The following is a 14100-nucleotide window of genomic DNA, read 5'->3' as shown; positions in this document are numbered from 1 at the left end:
GGCCTGACCCGCCACAGTGCTGGGCACCTTAGAAATGGGGCGCCGCATGGACACCCCAGCCAGCGCCGCGGCCGTGCGCGCCTTCCTGGAGCGCGGCCACACGGAGCTGGACACGGCCTTCATGTACAGCGACGGCCAGTCCGAGAGCATCCTGGGCGGCCTGGGCCTCGGGCTGGGCGGCGGCGACTGCAGAGGTAACTTGTCCCTCCCGTGCACTTTGCGGCGCCCAGCCGGCCCCAGCCGTGTCCCAGCCGCGCGCCCCTCCCGGGCGCCGACCTCCCGGCAACTCCGTGAACGTCTAGCTCCAGACAGCCGGACATCCTTTGTCCTGACCTCCTTCCTTTCCTCTTTTCCCTTCTGGGAAGATCGTCCAGGACCCTCCCTACAGCAATGTCCCACACAGGTCCAGTCTGGGACGCCTCGGTTACTCTTCTAGGGGGCACTGAAAGGGTTGGATCTGGTGCTGTGCAGTGCCTGCCCCCTTTCCCGCCCCCCGCGGGTGCACTGTGCGGGTCCCATCTGCCAGAACCCTGCCCCTACTGTTCTGGCATTCCCTGGCACAGCCCCGGATCAGACTTTGGGACAGTTGGGAGATCTGCATCCTCCTTGCTCTGGGCCCTAGACTTTGCTCTGTGGAGCTCGGGGTGCCACGTTCAGTCGGCAGTGCCTCCCACTTCACGAGACTGGCAGTGCCTGGCAGTGCCTGGCAGCTGCGGTTACTCAGTGGGCAGAGCAGGCAGGATGGGAGAGGGGAGGTGGTAGCGTTTCTAACTGCCCTCCGTGCTAGCCTCTGAGGTCATAGAAGGGAAATTGGCACTAACCCAGTCCAGGGAGCTGGGATTCCAGAGAAGGCTGGGGGAAGCCCACAAGAGGGAGAATTTCCCCAGGGGCCGTTGAAGAAAGCTCAGAAGAGGGAACATTAGACACTGAAGAAGTGACAGAGTCCACCAAGGAGTAAGAAGAGAACAGGCGTCCACACAGTGGGCAGCAGGGGTGCCAAGGGAATGCGATTTGGCAAAGCCAAGGGTGTTGGAGCAGGCAGATGTAGCTAAGTGGAGGGTTTGTGTGTGGGCAGGGGAACGTCCATTCTCGGTCTGATGCCATGTGAAAAGCTTCGGGCAGTGCTGGGCGGGTACAGGGAGGGCTCAGCGATACTGGCTGTTACTATCGGTAGTGTTATTAGGACACGCGCTGTGTCACTCAAGCTCTTCTCCCCTCTCGTAGAGTCTTGCCTGGTTTCTCCCATGATTCACAGCATGCTGGATCTGGAACAAGAGAACATGCCTGCATCTCGGTGCTCACGCTTTCCAGATCACCTGGTTGCCTCTCTGACCGCTCTGGTAATATTCCTGAAGGTGTTTTCTTCTCCAAGCCCTCCTTCTCTTCCTTCTTTCCCGTCGGAGCTGGCTGGGCCAAAGTCCTCAAACCTCAGATCCGAAGTTTAATTCACTTGAAGAACAGGGAGGGGCAGAGGGTGAGGAGGTGAGGGAATGAAACTTTTCCAAGTGGGCCGTCCTCTATCCCGCTGACTGCCCTCCGGTCGGCTGAGCTGACTGGCCAAGCCCCAAATGTGCAGAGAGGGCCCTCCTCCCACCCATCAGTCCGGCCACCCTGGATTCTTAATGGGGGCTCAAGAGAAAAGTATGTAATGAACCTGACTCAACGCAATGGCACTGGGCTATTTCTCTGATGGGTTCCTGCGTTTCCTTCCCCGGGGCCCATGCTCCAGCCTCTTGCCCCTCTTTCCTGATTTCCTGCCATGGTCCCCTCGCTGGTCTCCCTGGTTCCGGACCTGCCCGAGGCTCTTTATCCATGCTTTGTTCAGATTCATCTTTCAAAACTGCAAGACCGTCCACTTAGCTCCCCAGCTGGAAGGTGTTCAGAGGCTCCCCGTGGCCTTGTAAAGTCCAGATTCCACAGGGTGCTCTCAAGTCCCTTTGCATCCGGTCTGCAGGCCTTCTCTTGCCTCGTGCACCCGCCTGAACCCAGTGCTGCAGATCCCTGGAACTGCAGGCATGGCTCCTCTGTTCTTTTTCTCTGGGCTTTTGCCCTTGTCCTCACCCTCTGGAATGAACTTCCTGCCCTTCCTCAACTGGCAGCTGCTGACTTCTCCTTGGTGACCAAGATTCAGATTCTAAAGGAAGCATTCCCTGAACTCCCAGGGGGCCTCATGCCTCTATGCTCTGGGCTCCCCTAGCACCTTGTACATATCATTGCCTCACTTACTGTATAGTAGCCCCTTAGACAGTGAGTCCTTGAGGGCAGGGACCAACTGTTGGCTCTACCAGCCCTTAGTGCCTGGTAAATAATCCATCATAGTGATGACAATGAGCACGTCCATTCAAGTTCTGATCAATCCTTGGGACCACCATGCAAGACAGTACCATGGTCACTACCAGTTGACAGTTGAGAATATTGAGGCTCAGAGAGGTTAAGTGACTTGGCCAAGGTCACAGAGCTAGTAATGGCAGAGTTGGGATACAAACCCAGATGTGTCTTAGCCATTACGCTAGACTCTCTCCGGTGTTCAGCAGACTGGTTTGAACTCTAATTTTACTCCCCCCAAAGCAAAAGTCGCCACCAAGGCCAATCCCTGGGAGACTGTCGCTGAAGCCTGACAGTCTCCGGACCCAGCTGGAGACATCACTGAAGCGGCTGCAGTGCTCCAGGGTGGACCTCTTCTACCTGCATGCCCCTGACCACGACACCCCCGTGGAAGAGACGCTGCGTGCCTGCCACCAGCTGCACCAGGAGGTGAGGCCAGCCTCCGAGCTCCAGGAAGTGGTCTGCCGGTCCTCTCCTTGGCCTGCCGTTGCCCAGGAGAGTGGAGGCACCAGGGGAGTCCCAGAGCAGAGCTGGGGGCAGACCCCGCTCCCGGGGTCCCCACCCCTGTCTCCCCTTTCTAGAGTCCTGGGCCGTGGCGGCTTCTGACTGAGGCCTCTCCTCTGCAGGGCAAGTTTGTGGAGCTTGGCCTCTCCAACTATGCTGCCTGGGAGGTGGCCGAGATCTATACCCTCTGCAAGAGCAGCGGCTGGATCCTGCCCACCGTGTACCAGGTGAGGGCCAGGGCTGCAGGGCCCGTCCGCGGGGCTGCTGCTGACCCCGGGTTCCCCTGGCCCCTCCGACTGCCTCCTGTGCCCTCTCCCTAGCAGTCACTCCCCTGCCGACAGCCTGTAGAGGGCTGCCGGGTGCCATGGGGATGAGGTGCCGGCTCCTCAGCTTGACCCACGGGCACCTGTGGGCTCTGGCCCTGGCTCCCCTCATGGCCCGCGTGTGCTCCTCGGGCCCTTCCTTCCCGCCCTGTCTCTGTGCGTCAGCCTGGACCACTCCTCCCCTTCTCCCTGGTAGAAGTAAGCGCTCAGGCCCCGCTTAGATGGCCCGTCTCGATGCCCCAGAGGAACCTGAGATCTCAGACTCTACGTATCTTCTTCTCATTCATCCAGCAAATGTTTGAACCCCTACTTGGTGCCAGGCACTGCTCACAGAACTTACTAGTGTACTTGAGGCTTGTCTCGATTATACCCGTTTACGCTCTACCTTGCTATTAAATCTCTCAGGGCTGAGGCCTTGTCCTTTGGGTGTGTGGATGGAAATTCAATGTCCAGCCCATAGTTGGTGCTCGGAAATGTTGGCTGAATAAATGAATTTTCCTTCCACTAAGCATACGCCCTGAGTGTTAAGGCCCTAGGATTGATAGGGTGCAAACTGGGGGTTCTGCAAGGGAAGATTTGAGGTTTCTTCCTTTGACATGTGTACCCTCTCCATCTGGCTCTTCTATCTGCAGGGCATGTACAAGGCCACCGCCCGGCAGGTGGAGACGGAGCTCCTCCCCTGCCTCAGGCACTTTTTATTGAGGTTCTATGCCTACAACCCTCTGGCTGGTATGGGCTGCCGTGTGGACAGGCTCCCCGTGGGCAGGAGGGCATTCCCGGCCCCTGTGTCTGCCTATTCCTGACATAGTAGATGCCCGGCCCAGGACCTGGGAGGCTGGGCTGGGTCCTCCGGCTCTCCTGGGTTCCCTGCCATCCCCCCGCCAGTCTAGAACAGCTTGTGGCAGTGGTGAGGGCCAGTGGATCTGATGGCAGTCTTCCCGCTGACCGGCAAGTACAAGGAGGACGATGGTGGGGAGCCACCTGTGGACTGCTTCTTTGGGGATAACTGGGCTGAGACGTACAAGAAAAGGTGAGCTGGAGGTGGGCTGTGTCCCACAAGAGTTGGCCTGGGTCCCCCTAGTCTGAAATAGGGGGTCTCTGGGGCTGATTTCCTGTGGACCGGCACCTCCTCCTCGTGCTCAGACCGAGGCCCCTGCATTCCTGACTCTTTCCCGATCCCTGCTGCCACTATATTGTGTCTCCTGGGAGGGATTAGGGCCTGGACTGGGAATGTGATCCCTGGGCCTTCTGGCAGGTCCCCAAGACTCTCCCTGGAAGGGCTCACCCGCTGTGCACAGCGGGAGGGGGGCCCTTGGATGAGGACTTGGGAAACCTGGCACTCCTGCCCCACTGCTAGTGGGCCCTTCACCTCGGGCAAAGGAATCTGAGTTTTGTAATCTCTTGGCCATGAAATCATTACCAGTCGATAGTTACAGTTGAACAAATGTTGGGATCAGCCTTCTTCCCTTCCGTTTCCCACTTTCTAAAATTTGAAAAAGCCATCAATATGTACCCATGGCTCAAAGCAACCCATTTCCAAGTTGCACTCATCAGTCGTGAGGATTTAAACAGCTCTTTACTGCAAGAGCCCCGAAATGCACACCTTATCGCTGTTCCTCCATTTACCAGATCTAGACACCATCCATGGATTGCTGGAAAGCTACTGAATCTTTCTACATTAATGAAGATGAGCCTCCAAGGTTAATTTCTGTGTGTAGTTTATTTGCCTTCCCCACCCCAACGTCGTTGGGACCAGAACAAGAAGCTGAGTTTTGTGCAGGAGGCTCCAATGTTAGTATTGTTCAAAGGGCCAAGGACTTTTTTTTTCTTTTCATTTTTTTTTTTTACATTTTTATTTTTGAGAAACAGAGTGAGACAAAGCGTGAGCGGGGGAGGGGCAGAGAGAGGAGACACAGAATCCAAAGCAGGCTCCAGGCTCTGAGCAAGCGGTCAGCACAGAGCCTGATGTGGGGCTCAAACCCACGAACTGTGAGATCATGACATGAGCCGAAGCTGGATGCTCAACCGACTGAGCCACCAAGGCACCCCGGGCCAAGGACTTTTAAAGTGTCTGATACGTGAGATCACTCTGTGTGCACTGCTGTGATGTCAGTCCTCATCCAGCATCCCCCTCTCCTCACTGCATTTTCTGACCTTTCAGGCCAGGTTGTCACTTTAGGAGCCATTGCCCCACGCAGTGAAGCAGCCAGGGCCTGGGCTTCACCCTGGGGAATCAAGGCCTGATAGTTTTGACGCTGTCTGCTCTTTAGTTTACAAAGCATGATGGGGTCCATTATCTCCTTTACATTCTGCATTTGCTGCAAGGGGCTGGCACGGAGCGTCCCCTCTCCTCACTGAGCAGGGAAAAGTGGAGGCAGGTGGCTTCAGCCAAGCTCAGAGACGGGACTCGTGGGGCCGGTGGCAGGCGGCACCCTGGTGACCTGGGTCCCGATTTGGGGGGTTGTGTTGTTCACACCTAGTGAAGTGAGCATGTTAAATGCAAGCATTCTTCCTCTTGCCCACTGTGTGCTCTCTACCCCCACCACCAGACTACAAGATGCCCCACTGGGGGACCGGAAGGCCACATGCATGCTAAGAGGTTGGCTTCTCAGCGCCTCAGGGACCGGCGTGTGGATACCTGCCCTGGAGTAACCTCCTGGCACTGACCGCTGTGCCACCCTCCCCACCTGCCCAGCTTCTGGAAGGAACACCACTTCAAGACCATTGCCCTGATGGAGAAGGCCGTGCACACTGCGGCAGCGCCCCCAGCTCCGGGTAACCCGCTGTCCCGGACGGGTTTTTCCCCTTTTTTGTTTGGTGGGCTGAGGGGGACAACGGAAGGGAGAGGGCTACACAATTATTTGATGGTTTCCGAGATTATTCCTTTTCTTCCGGTATTTCTTCATGCTAATCCGGTTTCCTCAATGCCACATTACGCGCTCTACTGGCCCTAGAAGCGTGATTATCCCAATTTTACATGTGGGGAAACATTTCAGAGGCCGTTAAGGTCCTGCAGCTACATGAGCACAGATTGGACTCTGAAACGGACACTTTTTAGCCATTAGCGTCTGTTCTGTCCCAGGGGGCACACTCCACAGAGTCTGACTCTGTGCCTGGCAGGGTTCCCCTCTCTGCTGTCCCGTGTGTCCCTAACACCTTCCTCTGGCTCGAGCCATGGCCTACTGAGGGCTGCCCTTTCTTGAGCGGGTAAGTGCCAGGCCTGAAGTAAATCCTTCACAAAATTTTAATTCCCACAGCCACCCTGCATAGTAAAGGAAGTCTGAAGCTCGGGGAGGTCAAGTAACTAACCCAGGTTTACCCAGCTGCCGAGCAGCACAGGGGAGCGCCTCTGAACTCACGTCTGCCTGCAGAGGCAAGGCTTTCAAGACATAAATTGTTTCTGGAATAAAATAGGATGTAGGCAGAATCTGACGCCAGGTCTCAGCAGGGGCGGGGCAGGGCTGGTTGCTATGGTGCATTAACGGTTCCCATGTGGCTGTCTCCCCTTGCAAGGTGCTCACGGGGGGTGCAGTCATCCTGGGCATGTCCAGCCTGGAGCAGCTGGCACAGAACCTGGCGACTGAGGAAGGGCCCCTGTAGCCCCCTGTCATGCAGCCTGGCACCTGGCTGCCACCAACGTCCTGATGACTTCTGCTAGGGCCAGTGCTGGCTTGAGGTGGCAGAGGGCCTCGTCTTTCACTTTCACCCTGGGCCTTAAACGGCTTTAGTGAGCCTGTTTTCTCTCCCCAGTCCCAGTTCACAAGCTGTTTATTTCCTCTATTCCCCAGCTGCCTTCACGTGAAAGGGCTGGGGCTGTGGTCCACTTGGCCACTTCCTGCTTGGACAAAGCGGGTGCTAGACCTGGCTGCCCAGCCCGGGAGCGAACCTGGTGAATCTGTTTCCTCTGCTGCCTGCAGCCTGGTTCCTGTCCTTCCCGAGGGCTTGGGGGGAGAGGGCAGGAGCACGGATTAGGCTTCCCAGCCTCCTGTCCCGAATCCAGCCTGATCTCTCGACACTGCGGCTGGAGATGGCACTCATGCTGCTACACACAAAAGAGAAAGAGGGCCACACATCCCGAAGATTTCCTGTCACTCAGAGATCCTTCGCGGGATACTCGCCACCAAGAACAATTTAGGTAAAAACCTACTGCTAGAGTCACTACCAAGAATAAGAGGTCCCGGTATGCTGTTGAGCAGTTTTAATATCTGCTCTGGGTTTCAGCAGTGGCTTTACTCTGGTCTTAGTGAAAGTGTCCCTCCTTCTCTATAAGACTCCCGGCCCTGGTTTGGGAGGAGGGGAAGAAAGCGGAAGGAAGGGCGGCCAGGGCTCCCGTATTCCTTGGCAAACCCCGTGTCCAGTAGGGGGACACAGAGGCCAGAGGAGCGAACTGCCAGTGCAGGTGGCGGCTCTCCCACCCCAGCCGTCACGCAGGAGCCAGCGTGGGAAGCTGGCTCGCGGAAAAGGAAAGGCATCCTGGGAATCCAAACCAAAGCCCAAGCCAAGGTCTTTTTTCTAGGAAAATTCCTCTTTGTTGTCCACAGGGAGCCATCCTGCAGATAGTTTTACACCTTATAGAAAAGCAGTCCATCCGTCTTGCGCTCCCTGCTGCTCCCCCAATGGGGCGGCAGTCCCACGTGTCCTGGCCCCAAGCGCCGGTCAGTCGTCTTCACCCTCTGATTCTTCTGCTGACTCGGGCGCACTCTCAGGCAAGTCCTCTCCCATCGGCTGAAACCTTCCAGACTGTGCGTCCCACATGTATTTGATGGTGACCTTGAATTCAGCCATCTCATATCCAAAAAGCTTCTGCAAGAGATGTGTAAAGGGAACCAATGGTCAGGAGGAGCATGTGTGGCACGAAGTGGCCGTGGTCCCTTGTGCTACAGGCCACAGGATGCAGAAGGGGTCAGACTCACCAGCACGCGGGCCTGCTCTGGGGTCAGCACGTCGCCCTCCTTGCACACCTCGTAGTCAGACAGCAGGGTCACCACACCTACAGAGAAGGGGACCCCACACAGTGACTTCTGCACAGAGGCCTGTGCACAGCTCTCTGCCCGCTGCCCAGAGCCGTGAGGGGGCTGGCTGGCACCCCCGACCCCACTCCACCTTGCCCAACCCCAGCACACTCGTGCTAAGCCAGCAAGCGTTCAGGAGGGTCTGCGGGGGGATGAAGCCTCCCTTGTGTCCTTTAGCTGAATTCTGGCTGCAAGTTACTGCCACTCTCATCCCGAGCAAGAGGTGGTCACTCAGTCCCATTTTCACAGGAGAAAACGGAGGCCAGCAGAAATAACCTGCTCAGCCACAAAGCCAGAGGGGGTCTGTTGAGCTCACAAGCTTGCATTCCCGGCAGCTAAGTTGTGACCTTTCCGCTACAGGGACTAACCCGTACCTCTCTTGAGGGCAGTGGGCAGGCCCAGCTGCCTCAGCTGTGGCTCCATGGAGTGGGGGAACTGCTCCAGGGGTCCCGGGTCCAGGGTCACGGTGAAAGTTGCTTTGTTTCCAGCTCGAGCGAAGTCCATTTCTGTGTATTTCGTGAACCACCTTTGGGAAAAGATCAGTGGTAGGAGGGGAGGCTCCTGACTGGCCCCCCAGCCCCGCATGAAGTCAGGCCCCCTGGCCTCTTCTCCCCCCACCCCCACCTCCCTGTCCATCTCTGCTGCTGACCAGCAGTCAGCTCGGAGCACGGTGCTGCAGAGAAGGAAGACCCAGGAGCAGTGTTCCAGGAACCAGTTTTGACTCAACGCCTCCATACTGTATAAAGTACCCGGATTATTCCTTCCCTGCTGCTCCTCAGTAACACTTACTCATTCACTTCCTCCTTGGTGCGGTTGGTGAAAAGGAGACCGACCTCACCCCTCAACTTCTTGCTGACCTACAGAACAAAAGAGGGTCGGCCCAGTCTCGTTAGACATCTGGCCAAATCTGGAGATGTTTTTGGTTGTCAGGAGCTGGTAGGGCGGGAGTGCTATTCTGAGTCTGGGGTTTAAAGGAGAACTGAGCTGTAAGCCAGGCCTTGCTCTCACTGATCCCGCCACTGGCCAGAAATTCACCTGATGCAGGTTGTCCTTGTACTCGTCAGCTGGGCTCCGACCCAAAGCCACCATCATCACTTTGTTTTTGCCAAAGAACATCCTACACAGAAAAAGAGAGGTGTGTGAAGGAAGCGCCCTGCCCATCCCCCCCCCCCCCCGTTAGGTGCAAACCAGCTCTAGTTCCGGGGAGCCCGAGCGCAGGCCCAGACTGTTCCGCAGTAGGAGGTGCGGCCAGAGGCTCCTACTTCTTCCACACAGCCCTGCCTGCTCTGTCCACAGCCAAGGATCCCTCTCGTGATTTTCCTGCCTGAAGACCTCAACGTTTACAATATTGACTACCAGCCCGTGGGTGTTACATGACCCACTAAGCGCCCCAATCTGGAAACGTGGAAGAGGCACAGTCACTGGTCTGAGCCACACCAGGACTCACTCGTACCATCAGAGACTCACCCCAAGGGCAGGTACCCGCCACATGGCTCTCAAGTCACTGTGTCATTTCAGAGGACACATCAACATTTTAAAACTGATGGGATGTTCCTAAAAGGACCAGCCTCCAGGGATAAGGATGCCCCTTCTCCTGAGGGATCATTACTCAGGCATTCCCTGAGCAACTACCAAATCCTGCCCCTGAGAAGCTCAACACAAGGCCAGTTTTAACAGCTAAAAAGTGCCTCTGGGGAGTGTGGCACTTTATCCTTAATAAGGTGGTATCCGCAGGGTCAATAACCGCCCCTTGCTCTGAGAGCACCCTGGTCGCTTCTCTGTTCGGAAAGGCCCTCTTCCCGCCACCTGCTCACCGACTGTGCTTCCAGGCGTTCCGGATGTCCTTCAGCTTGCTGTTCCTCATGTTGGCCACGGAGAAGATGAAAAGGTACTTGTATGTGTCCACACATTTCCGAAGCTGTGGGACAATTCAAGGGGTTCTGGAGTTCAAGGGGCAGCACGGGTTGGGCCTCAGATGGGAAAAAATCTGCTCTAGGTCCCTAACAACTGTGGAAGTTTAGAGCTGGAGGCTCTAATTTCATCATTTCCTCCTTACTTCCATTACTGAGGTCATGATCACGGATTACAGGGGCTCCCCTGAGGCAAAGCAGGCGTGATCTCAAAGCGCAGGGGAAGCTGGGCCATGGGTCAACATCCCATGGTCTTCCCAGGTTATCTGTGGCCATGAGTGGAATGGATCGCTTTGCTTTGCCCGTTAACTGACAACCCAGAAACGCTCAGCCATACTTGGAAGGCTTCTGTGAAATGGAAATCTGTAACACCTTATTATTTACTAAGAAGAAGCGGCTCATCGGCCCCTCTCTGCCCACAGTGCTGGCTGCAGCCATGACAAGGTCTCACGGAAAAGGAATCACTGTGCTGGAGGACAATCTACTGTCACCCAGCTTGCAGCCTTGGAGCAATGTAGACAGGGGGCTGGCTGGTACACTTACATCTAGTAACCCCAGAGCTTTTTTTTTTTTTTTTTTTTTTTGAGAGAGAGAGAGAGAGAGAGAGAGAGAGAGAGAGAGAGAGAGGCAGGCAGGGCTCACCCAAAGCCTTGAGCTCACCTGACCTGATGTGGGACTCAAACTCACAAACTGTGATCATGAGCTGAGCCAAAGTCAGATGCTTAACGACTGAGCCACCCAGGTGCACCCCCAACTTTCAAAAGTAAGTTCTATGCCCGTCATGAGACCTGAACTCATGACCCTGAGATCAAGAGTCATATATTCTACAGACTGAGCCAGCCAGGTGCCCTGTGACTGTACAAGCTTTTTGACACTGGGCAGGCTACCAAATTTAAGTTTCTGTTACCTAGATGCATAACAGTGATCATTATTCATAGACACGTATGAATGAAGTGGAACACACGTCGAGTACTTAGTGGGGTGCCATGCACAGAGTAAGAGCTCTGTGAAAACCAGAAATCGTTACTACGGGGGTTTTTATCGGGTGCTGTTGCTGGAGGAAAAAGGGCTGAACCAGCACCTTGTGGTGGTTGTGATGTTTGTGTGTGTGTGTGTGTGTGTGTATGTGTGTGTGTGTTTTAAAAAAGTTATTTCCCTGACAACCCTATAGCCACCTTTATAAACCAAAATCTGAACTGATAAAAAGAATGAGCTCTTACCTCTTCTATCAGGTTCTGTTTCAGTTCTAAGCCTTTCTTGGCAGTTTTGGTTAAGGAAACTAATACAAAGAAGAAAAAGATAGATGATGAGACACATATCCAGAAGCCTTGCAGGGTCATTTCCTTCCCCCCTTTGGTAGCTCAGCTGGACCAAGCCAGCCTGAGGAAAGGCACCAGGGCTTTGTATTCCCAGGGTCCCCAGAACGCCAACTCTCTAGTGTTCCTGAGCCTGGAGATCCCTTGACATACTTCCTGTTACTTAGACAAACCAGGTGTTCCCTCGCTCCTATTAGGCTAACTTAAAAAGCTGTACTGAGGTGTGGGGGCAGGGCTTGTTCCTGTTCTTGGACGGTTTTCAGAGGGATACCTAGCTTGCCAGGGCCCTTCTTGATCCCCTCCCTCCACTCCCCATGGGGCGTAGAGAAAATCTTGGTGGCTTAAGCTGTGGAATGATGAATCTGGGGACTCTATCTTCTCTGCTACAACCTGTTCTGCAGTTTGGATGCAGCAATGTCTTTTTGGGGAGGGCAAGCACCTCTACCAAGAGCTGGGGCCCAATTTCCTCATATCCAGAAGGGTTTGGCATTTGCCATCTCACCAGGGTTCCCTCTACCGAACCCAGTCATTCCACAAACACTTAACAAAGCATCAAATGCAAGGCCATGAGTGTCCCCAATAAGGGGCTATTTCTTATTCAGTCTGCCTGGCACTCACAAGGCGTATACCTGGAAAGGTAACCAATCATGCCAGTCAGGGTTAAGGGCAGCACAGGAGGGCAAACAGAACGCCACTGTCCATTTCCCACCAGGTTCACTGCTACAACAGTGGACCAAGCCAGTGTGACCCTCTCTTGGATTGCTGCTGGTCTCATTCCTTCCAGCCTTGCCCTCTAGCTTCACTTTCCCCAGTCTGTTCTCAACAAGGAAATTAGGGTGATCTTTTAAAAGTTAAGCCCTGTCATCCCTCTGCTCAAGCTCCCAGGTGGCTACCCATTTCACCTGGGTGTGAAAGCCAATTCCTTGCAAAGGCTTGTAAAGCCCTGTCTTCTTTGCCCACCTCCCTCCCCTTCTTTGCTTACTCTGCTCCAGCCACACAGCCCCTCTGCACTTTATCTTCCCTCTCCTTGGAATACCATTCTCCCGGGTAACTCCGTGGATTGCTCACTTCCTTTCTTTAGGTTTCTGCTCACTTGTCAGCTCATCAGAGACCTCTCTCTGGCTGCATTATATGAAATATCACTTCTTTATCTTTAGTCCATAAGACTCATTAGAATCTGACCGTATAGGATTTTTGGTGTTTTGGGGGATAACATTTCCAGTGACTAAATGTTAAACTCATTGAGGACTCTAGGTCTTCTTGTTGTAACTGCTGTATCCTCCAATGCCTAGAGTACTGTAAGGGTTAAATTGTAGTGTAGGGCTAACTGTAGCTTGAGAGATAACAGCTTTGTGTTGACACTGTAGCTTGAAAAATAACAGCTTTGTTTTGACACTGAAAGTCAAGAGATAACAGTCTTGCTTTACTCTTGTAAATTACGCTTCCTACTCTTGTAAATCAGGCTTCACCAACTAAGGAAACAAAAGTTCAAAGAAAAGAGCATCAGAGGCAAGGTCAAGGAGATCCACTGGTTGCAACTTAGCGGCAGAAAGTCTAAAATAATCACCTCATCCGGCAACTGTTTCTAACTCATCTGGGAACTGTTTCTAACTAGTCTGGGAACTGTTTTGCTGTTCTGTTCCCAGGTGATGCTAAAACGATGTGATCGGCCATAAAAACTCTGTACCCTGGCTGTTCGAGGCTGCACTCTGATCAAGAGTGTTGGTCCCCATCGATCGGCCTTGCCTCTCATTGCAATAAACTTTGTTGTGACTGTCACTGGTGCCCGTAGCATTCTGTTTCAGGAGTTGTGTGGATGCAATAGTACTAGGCTCCCAAGTATATTTGTTCAGTGGCTGTGCTAGAGAGTCTGTATGGGAGAGACACTACCACAATAAAAGAGTCAGAAGTGGCCTTTTAAGACGTGCCTTATGAACTGTCAGCTGAGACAGACCCAGGCACATGAAGACCGAAACATAAGCATGCCAGACAGAGGCAACGGCAAGTGAAAAGGCCAGATTTGGGATTAAACCCGTCTTAAAGGAAAAGCGGCCAGGGTGGCAGGCGCGCGAAGAGCTAAGGAAGATGGGCTAGGGTGGAAAAGGTGGGCGAAGGCGAGATCGGGTGCTCGGGTGCTCAGAAGCTGTTTTCCGGCCCAATAAGCCTTGGAAAGGCACTCAAGGCCCGGCAAGACAGTCTCCGTTCCCCTGACCCGAGCAGACTCCGGACCCCAGTCACGAAGCCCTCTCGCAGCTCCCAGCTAGTCCGCGGAGCTCCTCATGGAGGCCCGGGCGTCCCACTCGGAGCTCCTCGCGGAGGCCCTGGCGTCCCACTCACGTCCCCACCGCAGCTGGCAGCCAGCCGGCGGTGCTCCCCCGGATCCCAGGACCCCTCACTCACCTTTCTTGTCGCGCTTGGATTTGGGCATCGCGCTGCACGCACATGTGTCGGAAGGCGGTGCTGCCTGTTAGGACCCGGGTGGCGCGGGGGCCTCTGGGACGGCCCTCCGGGGCTGCCCTCGCGCGTGCCTGACCCAATCTGCCCCACAGCCCGCCTTTTTCCACCCAGACTTCTCTAGGGCGACTTTAAGCGCACCCGGAGGCCTCCAAATCCCGAGGGCCCCAGCGAGGGCTGCGCGTGCGCTGCCAACTCTATGGTCCACGGAGGCGGAGCCTGCGGCCCGGTGCATGCCGGGCCGGCGGCGGGCCGG

At 54.9% G+C, this 14100-nt stretch overlaps 2 protein-coding genes across 2 annotated transcripts; one reads left to right on the top strand and one right to left on the bottom strand.

The window, feature by feature from the left end:
- Nucleotides 1-8: 8 nt before the first annotated feature.
- On the top strand, nucleotides 9-5782 carry LOC102957396 (aflatoxin B1 aldehyde reductase member 2-like). The gene is made up of 7 exons (XM_042997916.1): nucleotides 9-194; nucleotides 1225-1340; nucleotides 2569-2754; nucleotides 2952-3056; nucleotides 3785-3881; nucleotides 4106-4182; nucleotides 5702-5782. Exons 1-6 carry the CDS (start codon nucleotides 35-37, stop codon nucleotides 4156-4158), a joined length of 717 nt encoding a protein of 238 aa, XP_042853850.1. The 5' UTR covers nucleotides 9-34; the 3' UTR covers nucleotides 4159-4182; nucleotides 5702-5782.
- Nucleotides 5783-7280: 1498 nt separating this feature from the next.
- MRTO4 (MRT4 homolog, ribosome maturation factor) lies at nucleotides 7281-14018 on the bottom strand. Its single transcript, XM_007083764.3, has 8 exons — nucleotides 13791-14018; nucleotides 11295-11353; nucleotides 9979-10082; nucleotides 9200-9281; nucleotides 8954-9021; nucleotides 8539-8690; nucleotides 8066-8142; nucleotides 7281-7955 (listed from the first exon to the last, which is right to left on the bottom strand). Exons 1-8 carry the CDS (start codon nucleotides 13816-13818, stop codon nucleotides 7809-7811), a joined length of 717 nt encoding a protein of 238 aa, XP_007083826.1. The 5' UTR covers nucleotides 13819-14018; the 3' UTR covers nucleotides 7281-7808.
- Nucleotides 14019-14100: the final 82 nt, after the last annotated feature.

Source organism: Panthera tigris, chromosome C1 (assembly GCF_018350195.1).
Source record: "Panthera tigris isolate Pti1 chromosome C1, P.tigris_Pti1_mat1.1, whole genome shotgun sequence".
Lineage (NCBI taxonomy): Eukaryota > Metazoa > Chordata > Mammalia > Carnivora > Felidae > Panthera > Panthera tigris.
The sequence above is the reverse complement of the archived record's forward strand: the minus strand, read 5'-3'. Positions and strand labels throughout refer to the sequence as shown.

What these genes read in the sequence shown, in the direction of transcription:
- LOC102957396 (XM_042997916.1), top strand. Translation starts at nt 35, where the DNA reads ATGGGGCGCCGCATGGACACCCCAGCCAGCGCCGCGGCCGTGCGCGCC. An exon ending in TCCTGCCCACCGTGTACCAG is followed by an intron (nt 3,057 to 3,784) that starts GTGAGGGCCAGG and finishes TTCTATCTGCAG; the next exon opens with GGCATGTACAAGGCCACCGC. An exon ending in TGCCTACAACCCTCTGGCTG is followed by an intron (nt 3,882 to 4,105) that starts GTATGGGCTGCC and finishes CTGACCGGCAAG; the next exon opens with TACAAGGAGGACGATGGTGG.
- MRTO4 (XM_007083764.3), bottom strand. Translation starts at nt 13,818, where the DNA reads ATGCCCAAATCCAAGCGCGACAAGAAAG. An exon ending in AACGCCTGGAAGCACAGTCG is followed by an intron (nt 9,282 to 9,978) that starts GTGAGCAGGTGG and finishes TTTTCTGTGTAG; the next exon opens with GATGTTCTTTGGCAAAAACA. An exon ending in ACCAAGGAGGAAGTGAATGA is followed by an intron (nt 8,691 to 8,953) that starts GTAAGTGTTACT and finishes CTTTTCCCAAAG; the next exon opens with GTGGTTCACGAAATACACAG.